This window comes from Oncorhynchus tshawytscha, linkage group LG02 (assembly GCF_018296145.1).
Source record: "Oncorhynchus tshawytscha isolate Ot180627B linkage group LG02, Otsh_v2.0, whole genome shotgun sequence".
Classification (NCBI taxonomy): Eukaryota; Metazoa; Chordata; class Actinopteri; order Salmoniformes; family Salmonidae; genus Oncorhynchus; species Oncorhynchus tshawytscha.
In genome coordinates, this window is record NC_056430.1 from 26,147,447 (window position 1) to 26,167,321 (window position 19,875).

General features: G+C 43.2%; 1 protein-coding gene across 11 annotated transcripts in view; it reads left to right on the forward strand.

Annotated features, from left to right (window-relative positions):
• Positions 1-19,875, forward strand: part of LOC112218790 (rap1 GTPase-activating protein 1) — a 130,108-nt gene that overhangs the window by 107,458 nt on the left and 2,775 nt on the right. For 8 of the 11 annotated variants that reach the window (XM_024380008.2, XM_024380017.2, XM_024379946.2 and 5 more), the window contains 15 exons: positions 998-1,076; positions 1,231-1,284; positions 1,526-1,609; positions 1,888-1,988; positions 2,334-2,463; positions 9,873-10,028; positions 10,679-10,750; positions 10,853-10,939; positions 11,266-11,406; positions 12,393-12,512; positions 14,762-14,871; positions 18,618-18,734; positions 18,926-19,061; positions 19,207-19,318; positions 19,415-19,515. In XM_024380008.2, coding sequence (XP_024235776.1) covers positions 998-1,076; positions 1,231-1,284; positions 1,526-1,609; positions 1,888-1,988; positions 2,334-2,463; positions 9,873-10,028; positions 10,679-10,750; positions 10,853-10,939; positions 11,266-11,406; positions 12,393-12,512; positions 14,762-14,871; positions 18,618-18,734; positions 18,926-19,061; positions 19,207-19,318; positions 19,415-19,515 — 1,600 coding nt within the window. Of the gene's footprint in view, positions 1-997; positions 1,077-1,230; positions 1,285-1,525; positions 1,610-1,887; positions 1,989-2,333; positions 2,464-9,872; positions 10,029-10,678; positions 10,751-10,852; positions 10,940-11,265; positions 11,407-12,392; positions 12,513-14,051; positions 14,133-14,761; positions 14,872-18,617; positions 18,735-18,925; positions 19,062-19,206; positions 19,319-19,414; positions 19,516-19,749; positions 19,798-19,875 lie in introns of all 11 variants that reach the window. The other 3 variants (XM_024380026.2, XM_024379962.2, XM_024379979.2) reach the window with 3 other exon arrangements.

Genomic DNA, 19,875 nt, shown 5'->3' on the forward strand with positions numbered 1-19,875 from the left:
TATTCCAGGGATAATTATGAGAAGTCCTCCATCACCAGCCTTCTGTGCTACACACTATTTGTCTCTTCTCTTATTTAATTTCTCTATTGCCCACTGCCCTTCTCCCCCATTCTCTTCTGTCTTCACCACTCTCTCTATCTCTCTCCCCACGTGCCCCCCCTCTCTCTCTCCCTCTCTCTCTCTCTCTCTCTCTCTCTCTCATTATTCTCTCTCTCTCTCCCTCTCTCTCTTCTTTCATTGTGGCCTCCTCTCAGGCTCTCTTCACACTGTTCCAGGACAATACAGCCATTAAAGGACTGCAGGCGCTTTTCAATAACACCTGACCCAGAGCAGAGGACATATGTCTGCTTCAGCCTCTAATAGTGTTTGTTAAGCAGTCGTGTCCACATTTCCATCCCCTACTACAGTATGTGTTCAGGGAGAGGTTCATTTAGCTCAGCATGGCAGCACTCTAGCCTTAAACAATGGCCAGGCCCGCCTGTGCACTGTGCTAACACAAACACACCCACCTCTACCCAACATGCTCGCTCACTGTGAAATGATCAATTCCACCACGTTATAACACTAATGATAGAGTAGTAACATTCCATAAAAGCTGTGAATGCATTTTACAACCCTAGAGAGTGCACTCCAGCTGTAATGGTTGTTTTGTTAGTTAGTGTGCTCAGTTTGCAGGGGGTGTATGCCAGAGAGTACCTAGGTATGTCGGTTTATGTGCCTGCTGTGCTGTCACTGAAAAGACAGCAGGTGTGAACAGGTTGTGTTGCTCATAGTTGACTGTGGCAAGGCTGGCTATGCAAATCACTATTGTGTCTCCACAGCATCCTTAGAAAGATTATCCACACTGGTTTTGTGTCACATTTGCATCAACAGGGATGTCAACAAAACGGGAAGGATTTTTTTTTAAAAATGGAACCAAAGTGTTGACATGAGAATCCTATCTCTAAAGAAAGAATGGTGAATATATATGTGACTGTTCCATCAATTTGTCTTTTAGGACCAAATTAAAAACTCACCATGATGTGATTCCTATCTCCTGCCTGACTGAGTTCCCCAACGTGGTCCAGATGGCCAAGGTAGGATGACGGACAGTCCAGAAGGAGATGTTAATGCTCTAGCCCGGTGGAGAATGGTTGGAAAGGGATTTACTGGATCTGAAGTTGAAATTAAGTTATTGTATAAAGTTGCAATGGCAGGAGGAAAAGTTTAAAGTACTTTTTTATTTTGCAGCTGGTGTTTGAAGAGGTAAATGTGGACAGATTTTACCCAGTCCTCTACCCAAAGGTAGGCTCTGTATTAATCTTGAAATGATTTAGTTACCTGGTCAGCTCTGTACATTTACAATGGAGTAGCTAACTATAACTATTTTACAATACAATAATAGTATGGTCCAACAAGGAGCATTTATTGCTGTTTTAATGTTTTATTTCTCAACTACAGTGTGTTTATGTTCCCCCTCACCGCTTTACATTGCAAGTCCCCTTCACCATGACTCTGCTGAATGTACAATTCTCATTTTTCCCAGGCTTCAAGGCTCATTGTCACCTTTGATGAGCATGTCATCAGCAACAATTTCAAGTTTGGAGTCATTTATCAGAAGTTTGGCCAGGTGAGTGTTATATAGCCTGTGGTGGTAAAATCATATAAAGTCATATACATTTATAACAGTTGATTGCTTCCCATATTTGGAGTATTATTATGACTGTGCTACTTCCTGGTCATCATAAGACTCCAGCTTAGCCATTCTCAGGAGAGTTTAGGTGTGTGAGCTTCTCCCTCCTTCCCAAACTAAGAGGATTTGCTGTCCTTCCTCCAAAGGATGCCTGACTGATTTCCTGTTGAGCTCAGATGTAGTACTTCTTCACAGCCTTGTGTTTCTCCCTGTAGACCACAGAGGAGGAGCTATTTGGGAACAGCGACGAGAGTCCTGCTTTTGTAGAGTTCTTGGAGTTTCTGGGGGACAAGATTGAGCTCCATGACTTTAAAGGGTAAGCGTGGCCTTAGAATGGTATTGACATGGCAGATGAAAGACTGGTCATGTCTCTCGATTACAATTGACTTTGACATGACTCCCTGAATGATGACACTTCAGAAGTCTAAAGTCTTGTTTATTATGGTAGATCTGCTCTGATTCTCTCGATTTAGAGCAATATAATATTCTGAGTGATACGGACATCATGATTGAGTGGAAGGGGATAACTGCCCTTGGCATTCACTCTATGATGGATGAGACAGAGTGGTGTGGATGCACTGGCTGGTTGCACTGAGTCTGAGACGACCTGTGCTACTGTTGTTGGTGATGTAACGGTCTGGTTCACGCTCTGGTTCTGCAGGTTCAGAGGAGGACTGGACGTCACCCACGGCCAGACAGGAACAGAGTCTGTCTACACTAACTTTCACAACAAGGAGATCATGTTCCACGTGTCCACCAAGCTGCCATATACAGAGGGAGACTCTCAGCAGGTAACTAGCTGTCAGGCCCTGTCCTATCTGTCATTATGTCTGTCAGTAGCTAGATTGGATGTATAGTATATCTACTTAATTTCAATAAAGAAACATCACTGGGGAACAGGGGGCACTAGTGAGCACCACATGGAGTAGACGCTTCTCTGACTACCTCATCCTCACTTTTGCTTAAATTTCAATTATACACAATGCTATTACTTTTGCCCGACCAAACTGCTACAATGAGCAACTCCACGAGAAACGCGGCCAAAGGGAAACTAATGCATGGCTAACCCTGACTCAGACCCCTCACTGACTATTATATTAGCAGCTATCAAAAAAATGGAAGAGGACATGAACACTCAATTTAATCATCTCAACTCATCCTTACAATCGGTGCAAGCCTCCCTGGCTGAACATACAACCCGCATTATTGATCTGGAAGGTGACCACAAGAAACGCATTGCCACCCTCGAGGGACAGTATGAAGAGCTACTAACAGCAAACAAAACTATGAAACTCAAGCTAATTGACCTTGAAGGACATTCAAGACGTTTGAATATCAAAATCACAGGCTTGGAAGAAAAAATTGAGAAAGGCAGACCAACACAGTTCGTGGCAGAATTTATACCGCATCGGTTTGTTCTCCGCTACACGGCCCCGTGTCATGATTGCCAAAATACACAACGACCCCGAGAAGGAAAATATTCTGTGCCTGTCCCGCCAGCAATTCCCCCTGTCCTTCAACAGAGCTCGGGTTAGCATATACCCAGACTACACTGCTGAGGTAAACAGTGCCAGGACTTTCATGGAGCTAGGAAGAAACTCAGAGATGCGGGAATCAGACACGGCCTCCTCTTTCCTGGTCGGCTGATTCTTACCCATGGTACGGTAGAGAAGGTGTTCGAAAAACCACAGGATGCCGAGTCTTTCGTTGACAGGATTACTACTATAGCCACCAACGTCTAGGACCCCATAGGGCCGTCCTGAGTAGTTGTTCACCGTGATCGGTAGGGCGGATTACCCCACTGTTTTCAGATATGACAGCGATGTGATAGTCCCTATACAGGCGGGTAAAACTGCACCTGACCGATTTCCCTGTTCCAGTAGGGACATATTGACGATATTGTTTTGCTCAATTCAGTTATTTTATTAGAGCAATTGTTATAGACCTCAGAGTAAGGGGTCCCAGTCGGACCACCAGAAGGAAGGCTAATTTAGTTTCATTATAAATTGGTTAGCAAGCCTGCAGTTGAAGTCGGAAGTTTACATACACCTTAGCCAAATACATTTAAACTCAGTTTTTCACAATTCCTTACATTTAATCCTAGTAAAAATTCCCTGTCTTAGTTCAGTTAGGATCACCACTTTATTTTAAGAATGTGAAATGTCAGAATAATAGTAGAGAGAATGATTTATTTATTTCATCACATTCCCAGTGGGTCAGATGTTTACATAAACTCAATTAGTATTTGGTAGCATTGCCTTCAACTTGTTTAATTTGGGTCAAACATTTCTGGTAGCCTTCCACATGCTTCCCACAATAAGTTGGGTGAATTTTGGCCCATTCCTCCTGACAGCTGGTGTAACTGAGTCAGGTTTGTAGACCTCCTTACTCGCACACACTTTTTCAGTGCTGCCCACAAATTTCCTATGGGATTGAGGTCAGGGCTTTGTGATTGCCACTCCAATACCTTGAGTTTGTTGTCCTTAAGCTGTTTTGCCACAACTTTGGAAGTATGCTTGGGGTCATTCTCCATTTGGAAGACCCATTTGCGACCAAGCTTTAACTTCCTGACTGATGTCTTGAGATATTGCTTCAATATATCCACATCATTTTCCTGTCTCATGATGCCATCTATTTTGTGAAGTGTACCAGCCCCTCCTGCAGCAAAGCACCCCCACAACATGATGCTGCCTCCTCTGTGCTTCACTTTTGGGATGGTGTTCTTCAGCTTGCAAGCCTCCCCCTTTTTCCTCCAAACATAATGATGGTCATTATGGCCAAACAGTTCTATTTTTGTTTCATCAGACTAGAAGACATTTCTCCAAAAAGTACAATCTTTGTCCCCATGTGCAGTTGCAAACCGTAGTCTGGCTTTTTTATGGCGGTTTTGGAGCAGTGGCTTCTTCCTTGCTGGGCAGCCTTTCAGGTTATGTCAATATAGGACTAGTTTTACTGTGGATATAGATACTTTTGTAACTGTTTCCTCAAGCATCTTCACAAGGTCCTTTGCTGTTGTTCTGGGATTGATTTGCACTTTTCACACCAAAGTACGTTCATCTCTAGGAGACAGAACGCGTCTCCTTCCTGAGCGGTATGTCGGCTGCTTGGTCCCATGGTGTTTATACTTGCGTACTATTGTTTGTACAGATGAATGTGGTACCTTCAGGCGTTTGGAAAGGATGAACCAGACTTGTTGAAGTCTACCATTTTTTCCCTGACGTCTTGCCTGATTTCTTTTGATTTTCCCATGAAGTCAAGCAAAGAGGCACTGAGTTTGGAGGTAGGCCTTGAAATAGATCCACAGGTACACCTCCAATTGACTCAAATGATGTCAATTAGCCTTTCAGAAGCTTCTAAAGCCATGACATAATTTTCTGGAATTTTCCAAGCTGTTTAAAGGCAGTCAACTTAGTGTATGTAAACTTCTGACCCACTGGAATTGTGACACAGTGAATTACAAGTGCAATAATATGTCTGGAAACAGTTGTTGGAAAAATGACTTGTGTCATGCACAAAGTAGATGTCCTAACCGACTTGCCAAAACTATAGTTTGTTAACAACAAATTTGTGGAGTGGTTGAAAAACTAGTTTTAATGACTCCAACCTAAGTGTATGTAAACTTCCGACTTCAACTGTATGTCTCCCTGTAGTGTCCAACAGTTCCACAGTGTTTATGGGGGAATTTATATTCCACTTCGTTTGGGTTAGTGGATGGGAGAGGGAGGTGGAGAATGTTTTTTTTGTGTTTTTCATTTGTCCTTTGCTCTTTATGTTTTGCGCCAACCCTACTGCTACAATTCTAATGTATTTGAGGACCAAATAAATATTTCTAATGGCTACGGATAACTCGACTACTTCTCCATGATGTGGCGACATTACCATTCTTTCGTGGAATGTACGAGGTTTGAGAACGAATTTGAAAAGAGGAAAGGTTTTTTCCCATTTGAAATCTTTATCTGGAGATATTATGTTTCTGCAAGAAACTCACATAAAACATACAGAGCAATGGAGATTAAAATGTAGTTGGGTATTTATTAATCAACTTTTTCATCCAAGGCTAGAGGTGTAGCCATATTATTTTGAAAAACTATCCCATTCAAACACATTTCAACTATAAGCGACCCCTAGTATTGTGGCCACATTCTATCACAACATGTAAAAAATGTAAATCTTTATGCACCGAAACCAGGGTTCTTTCGGAATGTCTTCAATCTCTTACCAGATTTATCAACCACACATTTAATTACAGGTGGAGATTTTAACTGAATTTTGGACCCTTATATGGATAGGCTTCCTGCTCGCCCTACCACTTCACTGAATTCCACTACTGTCTTGAATAATTTAATTGTAACAATGAACCTCGTGATATTTGGAGATTACAGCACCCTACGGATAAGGATGATTCTTTCTTCTCACATGTGCATAAATCATACACAATGATTGACTAGTTTTTAACAGACTCTAAATTGACATCTAACGTCACCTCTACCAAGTAGCATAATATAATAATTTCTGATCACAGTCTCGTTTTATTACCAATGGATTTCGGCAGATCAAAGCCTCAATTCAGTTGGTGCTTTAATCCAACATTACTCAATGATGAACAATTTCACCAACAAACGGATTACGAAACAACAAACAATTACGGACTATATGTCCCAGAATGATACTGCTGATGTATCCAATGCTATTAAAGATTAAACAAAAACACTTTGAGTTGGGTGACTAACCGGATAAACTACTGGTGTGCAGCTGAGAGGTATACAGGCATATAGAACTATTCATATAATTAAATCTAGTACAGGAGCTGTTACTACGGACCCAAAAGAAATGAATGCATGTTTCACAAAGTTTTATCAAGACCTCTACCCCTCAAAGACCACTGCAGATACCGCAAACATTTCACTTGGAGAACTCTCTGAGTACACTATAAACTGTGATAAAAGTGAATCCATGCCTCTTAAAGGTGACTTAAACCCAGACTTCCTTAAAAATATACATTTTAAAATCACAGGGCACAAAATTAAATATTTAGGGGCTGTCATCCCCAAGGACCCTTAAAATTGATTTATAAAATGAACTAACTCGACATGATAATGGTTAAAATGGTTACACTCCCCAGATTCCTTTCTCTTTCAGAATCTGCCTATATTTTTAAGTAAAGCTTTTTTCAAATCCTTGGATTCGATTATCTTGCCTTTTGTGTGGGGATACAGAGTACACCATATCTCTAAAAAACATATAATCATGTCCAAATGATTAGGTGGCCTGAGCCTGCCAAATTTTCAGCATTATTACTGGGCAGCAAATGCTAGAGCACTGGTTTATTGGCAGGATGCATACCCTGGCATGGTAGATCCCTCCACCCCTTCATTGCTCGCTATTGAGCAAGATATACACAACACCTCTCTTCCAGCACTTATCTTTTCATCAACTAAATTCCCTACAGGTATTACTGGCAATAACTTTTTGCAAAAAAAAAACACACAAAAAGTTGGTATCAAATAAGGAAAACATTTGGTCTCCCGGAGACCTCTGTCTGTACCCCTATATGCCATAACCATGCTTTCCCCTCCTCACTAACTGACAACACGTTTTATTCTGGAAGAGAAAGGGCATTACTACTATTATAGACCTTTACATCAATAATATTGCACAGTTGAGGGAAATGTACAATCTCCCCGCATCTAACTTGTTCTGATATCTTCAGTTAAGAAACTGCGTTCGCTTAAATATACCTCATTTTGAGGCAATTCCACCTGCTCACGAACTGTATATTTTCATGAACCTCGCCCCTGGCTCCAAGAGTTTGATCTCCAGATTTGAAGATCACTTTACAGCACATTACTCTGTATCCACACAACATTTGAAGGAGACCTGGGAGGAAGACCTTGGTTTGGAAATTACTGATGACTGTTGGGCTGATTGCCTTTGAGATATTCACTTGTGCTCGATAAACTCCTGACACCAACTTATTCAATATAAAGTGATTCACAGACTACACTATTCCTGTACTAAATTACACTCACTCTACCCCTTGGCCTCTCCGATATGCCCTAAGTGCAAATCTGCAGAGGGTACTCTGGGTCACCTCTTCTGGTCATGCACCAAACTGCACACATTCTGGCAGGATATTTTTTTCTCAGAAGTATACTGCTGCAACCTCATACCAGTCCCTGATACTGCTGTTTTAGGCAGGTCACAGTGCCTAACGACTTCAACCCACTGGGAACAAAAAACTTTACAATATGGCATGGTTATTGTAAAAAGAAACATTTGGAATAAGGAGACTGTACCTGTTTTTAAAACGTAGAAAGGATTCGACATGATATCTCTGGCAGATCTAATACATTTGTTAAGATATGGCAACCCTTTATCGCGTATCTTTCACATGATGATGGGAAACACAACATACAACCTGCAACCAGCCCTGGTCCACTAATGCCGAGTATTGTCCTTATACTGTACAAATATCACTGAAGCAGGGTGCCAATTCCTTAAGAGCAATGTTGTGTTCTGTAGTTATTTATTTATTTATTTATTTATCTGTAGTTATTTATTTATTTATTTTCAGTTGAGGGGTGGGGGGGTATTCTCAATGTATTATTTGCTGTCATTATCTGTCTGTTTGTAAAACTGAAAATTCATAAATAAAATATATATAGATATATATATATATTTTTTTTTAAACATCACTGGTAATCAGTACCGGTTTGTAAAAAATCCACAAGTGTTAGCCACCATGAACAGACCTGTTATTATTTTCTCCTGTTGGTGTGCTCAGTGAACCTGTCTGCTTTGATCTGAAGGGGATATTTCTCATGACGAGTTGCCACTTCCATGAAGATAAACATGGGGCAACATGTAGTTTCTCATTTGAGGACACAGTTTGTTGGCTTGATGCTTTCTCCTGCTGCTTTGAATGAACTCAGCTACCTCACCTGCCCCCCTGGGTGAACCATCCCAATGAGACTCTTATTCTCAAGAGATGAATGAGCAGAACATCTGAGCTACGTGGACAGACAGACACACGTAAAGACACAGAAGATACCCTTGTAGGCTAAGACGATCAGAGATTCACTGTGACACCAACGACATAAAGGCAAAGATGAACAGACACAATGTGTTGAGAGGAAGAGGAAGGAAAACAACTAGCAGTCTAAAGCTGAGGCTGACCTTGTGTTGAGCCTGTGTTGAGTTCATTATAGAATGTCTGTGTTTCACCATGGTTATACATGGCAGCTTTTACTCACTCGCTGTCCATCTGCTCTCATGCATAGTGGATGTTCTGGTACCATCTGGCCCCTACTAACGTGTGTGTGTGTGTGTGTGTGTGGGGGGGGGGGTGCAAACATCAACAACAGGCCTCAGACTGCCCACTGACCGTCCATGCAACACAAGAACCCTGCTCAAAATAATGATACTACTGTATAAAATAGCTTGTTTGAGCCTTACATCTGCCTTTGACCTTGTCAGGTGATCAGTCCTGAGTCTCTCACTTTAGTTTTTTTAGGAGATTATTAAATAGATAAAGCCTCTATGACGATAACAACTCTTCCTTATTTCTTCAGTGCTTGAAAATGATGGTGGATTGTTTTCATGTGTAAAACACAGTGGCAAAATACACAACAATAAAGCAATTCAGCAGCTAACAAGAGAGTAAATATCCATAAATCCCTGAAAATAAATATTTGCCTTGATGTTTTATTCATACAATCAATGTGCTCTGTGCTATTTTTTGACAGTACTTTACCCTGCAGTAAATGTCATTCATCAACAGGTGTCATGTGGTCCTGCTGTGTAGAATAATTCCCCCATGTTGACAATGGTGTGCAGAATAACATGGAAACTGGTGACTGATCAGTGAGTCAACACATGTTAGAGAGCAGGAAGCTAAGCTGCAGAGGACTATAATCACAGTACAGGGAAAAAGGTCCTGTCTTTTTCAGTCTCCAATCACTGAATGGGTTATAGGCCGCCCTATGCCTTTCAATATGCATCAAATGCACCACTGATTTATGAAAACTGCTTGTAGAGAGATGTTTCATACTTACAATTAGTAATCACAAATTGTTTCTGTAGTAGACTATGCATTTAGTGAAGTATTTACCTATTTAATTAATCTACATAAGTGTTCTTGGCTGACTTAAATGTAGTGGTAAAGTTTATATCCATAATGGTGACAATATTGTGTTTGCAGTTGCAGAGGAAGAGGCACATAGGCAACGACATCGTGGCCATCTTGTTTCAGGAGGAAAACACACCCTTTGTGCCAGACATGATAGCCTCCAACTTCCTGCATGCCTATGTGGTGGTGCAAGTGGAGAATGCCTGCTCAGACAACGTCACATACAAGGTACTGTTAGCCGAGGGATAGTTGGACTCCTCACAGTCTATAAACCTGTTCACGCCTCCTATTTCAATACATAGAGACTCGGCCCAAGGCAACCTGCATATTCCTTATTAGAGATCAATCAGTAACTGACTGGCAACTAACTGTCCTGCTTGTTCCTGCCTATTACCTGCCTCATAAATGTTTATAGAGGCTAGTCAGTGTTATGTGATTTTGTAACGGTCATCGTCGTCTGATGAGGAAAAATCGGACCACAGCGCTGCGTGGTAAGTGTTCATGATTTTAATGAACTGAACACTGAAGCAAAAATAACACTGTGCAAAACGAAATCGAAACAGTCCTGTCAGGTGCAGAACACTAAACAGAAAACAACTACCCACAAAACATAGGTGGGAAAAAGCTACCTAAGTATGGTTCCCAATCAGAGACAATGATAGTCAGCTGTCCCTGATTGAGAACCATACCCGGCCATAACAAAGAAATACAAAACATAGAAAAAAGACCATAGAATGCTTACCCAAAATCACACCCTGACCAAACCAAAATAGAGACATAAAAAGCTCTCTAAGGTCAGGGTGTGACAGATTTAGTGGTGTCATATGGTCATATGAACTGTCATTTGGGTACATTCTACCTCTCTTCTTCCCCTCCAGGTGTCTGTGACAGCGAGAGATGATGTGCCTTTCTTTGGACCCGCTCTACCGGACCCGGCCATCTTTAAAAAGGTGAGAAGTCATGAATCTAAATAATGGATAAACTAGGTGAGCCCATGAGAGGGACAACATATATTCATTCAGACTTTCCTCATCACTCCCTTTCTTCTCTAGGGTCATGAGTTCCATGAGTTCCTGTTCACTAAGCTGATCAATGCGGAATATGCCTGTTACAAGGCTGAGAAGTTTGCAAAACTGGAGGTGAGAGCAGGAGCGTGCCACGACATGCTATGCAGTGTGGGGGCGGAGTCACGCTGCTCTCGCTGCACCATTTACCGTACTGTCTGTCTGTGTGGATGTTGTATGTGAGGGTGAATGACTGGATCATGGCCGTTTGCAGACTATTAGCTCATGTTCCTTTGTTTGTATCTCTGTAAAGGCACATGTTTGTGTCTCTGTGTGTGTGTTCATGTGTTGAACTGTATTGTACACTGAATGCCTGCAGAATTGTCTGCACGAGTGTTTACATGTCATTGATTTTTATTGAGGACACTATCCTCTGACTGATGAGTATGTGTTGTTGTCAGGAGCGCACGCGGTCGGCCCTGTTGGAGACCCTGTATGAGGAGCTACACATCAACAGCCAGTCCATGATGGGCCTGGGAGGGGACGAGGACAAACTGGAGAATGGGGCTGGGGGGGGAGGGGGCTTCTTTGAGTCCTTTAAGGTAACCCCCTACTATGCGAGGTGCAAGCTTAATCGGGCACTTGACCTGCATGAGAGAGGTTGAATATTGAAAAATAAATGCTTTCTTTATTTCCTGGAAGGGATTCTGGGTATTCATGCATGAAAAATAAGGCACAGAAAAGGAAGTGTTTTTGCTCTCTGGAAGTGCGCTGATGCTGTTGAAGATTGGGTATTGCCATATCGTATCCCACTGTGTCACGTGACCAGAGGAGGATCAGAGAGTTGGGAGCGTCTCTGTCAATGTGCATCCAGCACTCTGACTATAAGTCCTCCATCAATGACCATTAGGGTGGTGAAGCTTGGGCAGGGCAGTGAGCCATGGCAGTGGAGGAGCTGTGATTGTGTGTCTCTGACAAACACTGTAATGGCCTCTCATTAGGGAGCGGATGAGGCTGCCCGCATGGCTCCACATTTGCCACTCTGCTCTCTTCCTCTCTGGCTCTGTCTTGTCTCTCTCTCTCTCTCTCTCTCTTTCTCTTTTCTTGCTCTCGTTTCTCTGTCTCTCTCTGTCCCTCCCACTTTCTTTCTGTCTGTCCCTCTCTTATTCTCTGTCTCACTCTCTCTCTCCCTCTGTCTTTTCCACTCTCTTTCTTTCTCTGCATCTCTCTTACTCTCTGTCAGTCTCTCTCCAGCCCTGCACATCATTCATGGATGAGTCTACTGAACACTTGAAAGACATTACAGGATTATTATGCACTCTCCTCTGAATACCCACCCTCAGACTTCATTCAAACCTACCTGTCAGTGTGAAGCACTGGAACTGTCTCCTCCACTAAAAGACATGTTCTCTCTTTTAGACTCTTTCCCTCTCACTGATCTACACTGCTCTCAAGTGTTCACATACGGTCCTGCACAATCTCAATCACAGGTTATCATTAGAATTCAGGGTTAGTGTGGTTGAGGCGAGGTTTAGGGTCCATACACACTCACCGATCGTGTCTCCTCATCTCTCTCTGTACTCTGTAGCGGGTGATCCGCAGCAGAAGCCAGTCTATGGATGCCATGGGCCTCAGTAACAAGAAGCCACACACTGTCTCCACTAGTCTCAGTAGCAGCTTTACCGAGACCCCCAAAACCCCAGGGATAGTAAGTAACCCTTTTGGTATTACCAGAGGCCCACGTGGGCCTGTCTACTGACTCCCCTGTAGTAGACACGGACCCTCCTCTAACAACACCCAATACCAACTACTACATACACTATCCTCTCTCCGCTGTGGGATAGTCATTGGCCACCTGCACCTACCTGTGCTCAAATCCCTTGATTAAACACAGTGTTTCATATATGGTATCAGTCACCGCCATAGTTTGCCTTTTTCCATAACTTTTTCCATGGCATTTTCAAATGAACCACTGTTTATTTTACAGTAGTGTTTATTTTCATGTCATGAGAATGGGAAAGGGGGATACCTAGTCAGTTGTACAACTGAACACATTCATCTGAAATGTGTCTTCCATGTCATACAAAGTCTTGCTCAACCCTAAATCATATTCATTTCATATAGTTAAATCCAGTTGTTAGATGATCAGAGATGTTAGATGTAACTGGACTTGGTATGATGGTATAATCTGCTCACAGATCTGTTGAGGCTATAAGAAGGTGGTGGTGTGCTTTTTGGAAAGTTGATTTTATGTGAATGATCTCAAAGAACCTTTAACCCTTTGTGCCACTTCATAGACTTTGTGGACTTTTGCGTCTCATAAGATTGTGAGGCTTGATTTGCTTTCTCTGGCAACCTGAGAGCCATTTGCGAAGAGATGAGTTTAGCTGTCAGACTACCCAGAGTCCCTCCCTTGTTACCTTGGTGTCATGAGTGTTACCTTGCCCTCCCTTGTTACCGTGCTGTCATGTGTGTTAAATGGGCGCTGCAGGAAGCCAGTCTGGCATGGAGCTGTACATGGCAGGCAGTTTTCGAGATAAGAAGTGTATGCATGCATCTTTTTCCACTTTGTGTCACTTTACAGGTTGCAAGTACTCTGGCATGCAATTCAAAGAAATAGCTGTTGGTTCACTGTTGGTTTACTAATTACTTTTTCCTACATTCCAAAAAGTAAATCTGCCCTTTGGATTGTGCCAGTCCCTCCTTTCCATCTCTCTACCTCTCATCTACCTATTTAAACGGGTCCACTTTGTGATTTGACAAACTCCTCCTTGTGTTTGTTCATTGTCATTACAAGGAAAGAAGATTGAGACCAAGCTACACGGGCTATTCTGCCCATAAGCTGTATCTTATTCAATTTCCTTCCGCACTCTGTGGTCTCTAACTTTAGTCCAGCTTTCAATGTGAATGGCTTTTCAATGTGAATGGCCTTTCAATAGGAATGGCCTTTCAATGTGAATGGCCTTTCAATGTGAATGGCCTTTCAATATGAATGGCCATTCAATATGAATGGCCTTTCAATATGAATGGCCTTTCAATATGAATGATCTTTCAATATGTGCTAAATATGTCTCCTGTCTTCTGTGTCTTATGGTGTACTGTGAGCTCACATTCTAATTTGTACCTTGCTGTTCAAATGGTACCTGCTGCATGAAATGTTGTGGGGTATTACTGTATCTTCTACTCTCATCCTCTTTCTCTTTATCCCTTTCTCTTTCTCTGCTTCCTCCTCCCCTGTGTGGTTCAGTCATTACTTGTCCCAGGGAAAAGTCCCAGTAGATATCATGGACGTCGCGGCAGTGCCATAGGGATAGGAACAATAGAAGAGGTTCATGTATAAATCTCCCTTCTAATGTGCTATTTCTCTGCTCTTTTCTTCGCTTACTTGTGTAGTTCTATGTCTCTTTGCATGACTCAATTACTGTTGCTTTCTGCTGAAACCAATATTTTTATAGCCATTTATAAAGCAATCATTTTCTACATCTCAAGTGTGGGGTAAAACCACTGGGTTGTAAGAAAGCTATAATTTAAGTAATAAGATTTTATGAAGAGTATCCGTCACAAAAGTGGAAAGGTCTGTGAAAATAATTACTGGTTTATTACCTTTGTATATCAATTCCTCTCTTTCACTCATACAAAATGATGGAGTAGCTCAAATAGTCTTTCACCAACAAGCCACTGTCACTTCATTTTAGTTCCCCCATAATGTTTCTCATGTGTTGCAGATAGCAAGTATCAAATACTGAAGGCATTTGAGTCATTGTGCTGTAGAATCTCAATGACATTCAACAAATGCCATTCAACAAATGCCTATTTGAATGGAGTTCACGTTTTCACTGAATGTAAAACAGGCCGAGTTGTGTATTATAGCCCTACAGTAGCCTCTGTCTTTTACTATATAAGTCATGCTAGAGGAATATAGTATTGTGGCTGACTAACCTAGCCACTCCTCCCCAGTCTCTGATCATACCTGGGAAGAGCCCCACCAGGAAGAAGTCTGGGCCCTTCAGTGCCAGACGGAGCAGCGCCATCGGGATCGAGAACATCCAGGAGGTGCAGGAGAGGAGGTGAGAGGAGGGCTTCTTGAGCTACCCGGAGAAGAAAGAGGAAAATGGGGTGTCAGAGAGAAAGCATAGAAAGAGATGGAGAAATGAAACATATCAGAAGTATGGTCCAATGCCCCAAGTCACTCTGCATGGCGGTCAACTGTGTCGCTATTGCGTTATTAACATGGCGACACATGCTAATGTTAGCTAGCAGGTTAATGGTAGATTAAGGTTAGGGATAGGTTAAGGGTTAGGGATATGTTAAGGTTAGGGTTAGAGTATGGCTAGCTAACATGCTAAAGTACTTGGAAAATGCATTGTTGTGTTTAGCTAAAGTTGGTTATTAGCTAAGATGCTAAAGTTGTCACCGACTCAATTCGAACACACAACCTTTGGGGTAAAGAGATGAGGCATTCAAAGATATGCCAGGTGACTGGAGAGACGTGTTGGTGTTTGACTCTTCCCATCGATAAACTGATATACATTATAGTGGCAGTGGCGGTCAGTGTTGTTTATGAGCACGGCTTATTTATATTACAGCATGTTTAGGTGACTGTCATTCATATTCCATTCACCCAGTTCAATGTAACTGTCACGATCGTCATCAAGGAAATGACCTGACCAAGGTGCAGCGTGGTAAGCGTAAATTATTTTATTTTTAAATGTCGCCAACAAAACAAGAAACAACAAAACGACGTGAAGCTCTGTAAAGGCTATACCTGCCACTAACAAAGAAAACAACCACCAATTGAGAAAAGGAAAAAAGGCTGCCTAAGTATGATTCCCAATCAGAGACAACGATAGACAGCTGTCCCTGATTGAGAATCATACCTGGCCAAAAACAAAGAACCAGAAAGCCTAGACTTTCCCACCCCAGTCACACCCTGACCAAACAAACACAGAGAATAAAATTATCTCTACGGTCAGGGGCGTGACAGTACCCTATCCCCCAAAGGTGCAGACTCTGGCCGCAAACCTGACACTATAGGGGAGGGTCCTGGTGGACATCTATATTTGGTGGCGGCTCCGGTGCGGGACGCAGTCCCTGCTCCACCTCTGGCTCCCCCGACTTTGGTGGCGCCTCTGGTGCAGGGACCCTCGTCGCTGACCCCGAACTGGGGACCCTCGCCGCAGGCCCTGGACTTGGGACCCTCTCCGCAGGCCCTGGACTGGGGACGGTCGCTGGAGGCTCCGGACCGCAGATCAATGCTGGAGGCTTCGTGCCATGGATCCTCACTGCAGGCTCCGGGCCATGGATCATCACTGCAGGCTCCGGGCCATGGATCATCACTGGAGGCTCTGTGCCATGGATCATCACTGGAGGCTCCGTGCCATGGATCATCACTGGAGGCTTTGTGCCATGGATCATCACTGGAGGCTTCGTGCCATGGATCATCACTGGAGGCTTCGTGCCATGGATCATCACTGGAGGCTTCGTGCCATGGATCACTGGAGGCTTCGTGCCATGGATCATCACTGGAGGCTTCGGGCCATGGATCATCACTGGAGGCTTCGGGCCATGGATCATCACTGGAGGCCTCGAACATGGAGCCGGAACAGGTCTCACAGGTGACACCGTGCGCTTCACCGCATAACATGGTGCCTGACCAGTACCACGCTCCCTACCGAGAGCACGGGGAGTTAGCTCCGCCAACCTCACCGCGTGCCCCCCCCCACACACATTTTTTTGGAGTGGCCTTCCGGTCTTCCTTGCCAGCCGTGACCTGTGTAACACTGGGCCCCTTTACTAGCTGCCTCCGCCTTCCTCGCTGCTTCCACCTGCTTCCACAGCAGGCAATCCTTTCCAGCCAGGATCTCCTCCCACGCCCAGGATCCCTTTCCTTCCAGAATGTCTTCCCATGTCCACTCTGTCTGCTCCTCCTGGCCACGCTGCTTGGTCCGTTTGTAGTGGGTTGTTGACTTTCCCACCCGAGTCACACCCTAACCAAACAAACATAGAGAATAAAAGGATTTCTACGGTTAGGGCGTGACAGTAACATCGATAGGTTTAGGCTACCACATGATACTCCACTTCCTCCTATATCAATCATGAGGTTGCTACATGAATGAAAGTTTAAAACACAGGTCGGAAAAAAAGTGAGATGACAGACAGTGACACATGGACAGACAGTGACACATTCAATACCGCCTTGCACACTCTTGTCTGCATCTAGCTTATCTAGGGTGTAATCATTAGTCCAACAGTTGCAAACAAGTGTTTCTATTAGACAAATTCAGGTATGTTTATCCCATTTAAGTAAAGTTGTTCGACAGAATGAATACACCCCTGATCACATACAAACACAGTTCACTTTCCTAGCAGCCACATAGAAACAGCATGATCCTTTTGATCAATGTCTAATTTCTTCTCGCAGCTACGCACTCTCCTCATCTCACATTTTCCCTTCGCTTGTGGACTTCAGTGCACAACACATCAGCTGTCTGTGACCGGGCAAAAAAAACTTTCCAAGCCAAACCTTCATATCATAACCGAGTCAAATACTCACCACATTTTTTGCCCTGCACTGCTAGCTAGCTGAAGCTTATGCTTTCAGTACTAGACTGATTCTCTTTGATTGATTTGACAACATGTCAGTTCATGGTGCAAGAGCTCTGATAGGTATTTTTATCCCCCGTTTAAAAGAAACGTTTTTCAACAGAATCGGCGGAATGAATTCACCCCTGATCACGCATAAACACAGTTCACTTTCATAGCAGCCTCGTTGTATTCCTTCTTGCCTCTATGCACTCTCCTCGTCTCACCTTTTCACCTTGTGTGTGGACTTCAATGAACAACACATCAGCTGTATGTGACCAGGCGGAAAAACCTTTCCAAGCCAAACCATTTCATAACCACTACACACATACTACATCGTTGTCCCCATATTAGCTAAAGTAACGTCCTAGTGAACATAGCTAATAGAACTAGTGCATTAGTAAACCTGCTACAATTATGCAGTAACGTTAGTGTATAGTCAGTAAGCAGTTACACCATCAGGCCCTGGTGGCAATAAATTAATAAAACCTTGACAACCTTACCTTGACTTGGAAGAGTTCAAGTCTTGTGTTGGATAGTCATAGCCAGCTAGCTAACATAGCATCCCTTTGTTTGAGCCGGGTGTTTGAGTAACTAAACTGGCCACCGGCATTTGCTAGCTAAGTAAGTGAAAGTGAAAAAAAAGTATCTCTCTCTCTCTCTCTTGCTTCTCTTTCTTCATTTTTGAAGAAATGCATTTGTCTTTCTCTCTCTTTGAGTCAACTACTCACCACATTTTATGTACTGCAGTGCTAGCTAGCTGTAGCTTATGCTTTCAGTACTAGATTCCTTGTCTGATCCTTTGATTGGTTGGACAACATGTCAGTTCATGCTGCAAGAGCTCTGATAGGTTGGAGGATATCCTAATTACTGTGTAAGTCTATGGAAGGGGGTGAGAACCAAGAGCCTCCTTCCTAGGTGTTCTATTGAAGTCAATGTACCAAGAGGATGACGGAAGCTAGCTGTCGTATGGCTACACCATGGTGCTACCTTACACAGTACTGTAAACCTTCATTGCAAAACATTGTGTTTTAATCAATTATTTGGTGATGTGAATATATGTAGTGTAGTTTAATCTAAAAAGCATAACTTTTCAGTGTTTTATTATTTTTATTTTTATGAAATACATGGAAGAGGATGGTCCTCCACTTCCTCCTCTGAGGAGCCTCTACTGATTAGCAGTAATGTCTATGAGCCCATCCTGATACCTCTCTATCCCCTCCTATCTCAGTCGGGAAGTGTCCCCAAGCACACAGAGGACTCCAGACAGTGGACACATCTCCCAGGACCCCAAATCAGAGAACTCATCTAATCAGAGCTCACCAGAGATGCCCACAACAAAGAACAGGTGAATAGACAGTACTTAATAGTGCTGTCAAGCCCATGCTGAAGAACGTTTGTGTGTGTGTGTGTGTGTGTGTGTGTGTGTGTGTGTGTGTGTGTGTGTGTGTGTGTGTGTGTGTGTGTGTGTGTGTGTGTGTGTGTGCGCGTGCGTGCGTGTGTGCGCACTAGAGTCGTCAGAGTAACCCTGGTGTGTAGTTTGGCCATGTGTTGCAGGGCCCCTTCTATCCCTGAGGCCCAGGATCTGTCCCGCTCCTCATCCAACGCCAGCAGCTTCGCCAGCGTGGTGGAGGAACACGATAACGAGGGCATTGAAGAGTACGACACGGGACTGGTAGGTGCCCCTCTTTTTCGACCGTCAATCACTAGCATACAGCACACCATCACATAGAGGTCATGTCAATATAATAATGACACACTCAAAATGAACGAAAAGCTAAAGATCCCGACAATTTCTGTTGTGCTTTTGTTTGTTGCAGGAGAGCCTGTCCTTTTCTGGAACACCACACAAGAGAGACTCATTTGCGTACGTCTCCTGGGTAGAGGATAGTGTGAGCAGTACTAGTGCCACCAGCCAGGGCAGCTCTCCAGGTGAGTTGTTTCATGAATTTTTTTCAATACTGCCATAAGGTACCAAAAGTTGAGTTTGTTTGTCATGATGGCCCATTGTCTACCCCTTCCTGAAAGCACCTGCACGGTCCCGGCAGCCTGAGGGGGGAAAAGGGGAAGAGCTCAAAAAGGCGGAGAGCCAAGACAAGACAGAGCGGTCACAGGATAAGTCATCATCGGTGAGATCGGTTTTACCAATTGAATAATCAGATCCTCTGTAACATCTCTGCTCATTCAATGTACTAGCTGTGTACATTGGAAGACAGATTTCATTCCGCTTACATACAGGTATATATAACCATTTATAAATCTGCTTATAAATGTATAAATGCCCTAAACTTTTCCTCTTCGTTGTTGTTCAGTAATTGTGGTATTTGTTAACCTTGTCATTCTCTTTCTGTGTCTGTGTCCAGAACTGTTAGCCTCTCCCCATTGATCAGTACATGGATGTCCATTAGCAGGTACCTGTAGTTGCTCAACTCAGTAGATGTAGCTTACTGACCATGTGTTACCCATGTCTGTATTTGGATGTTTGTGTG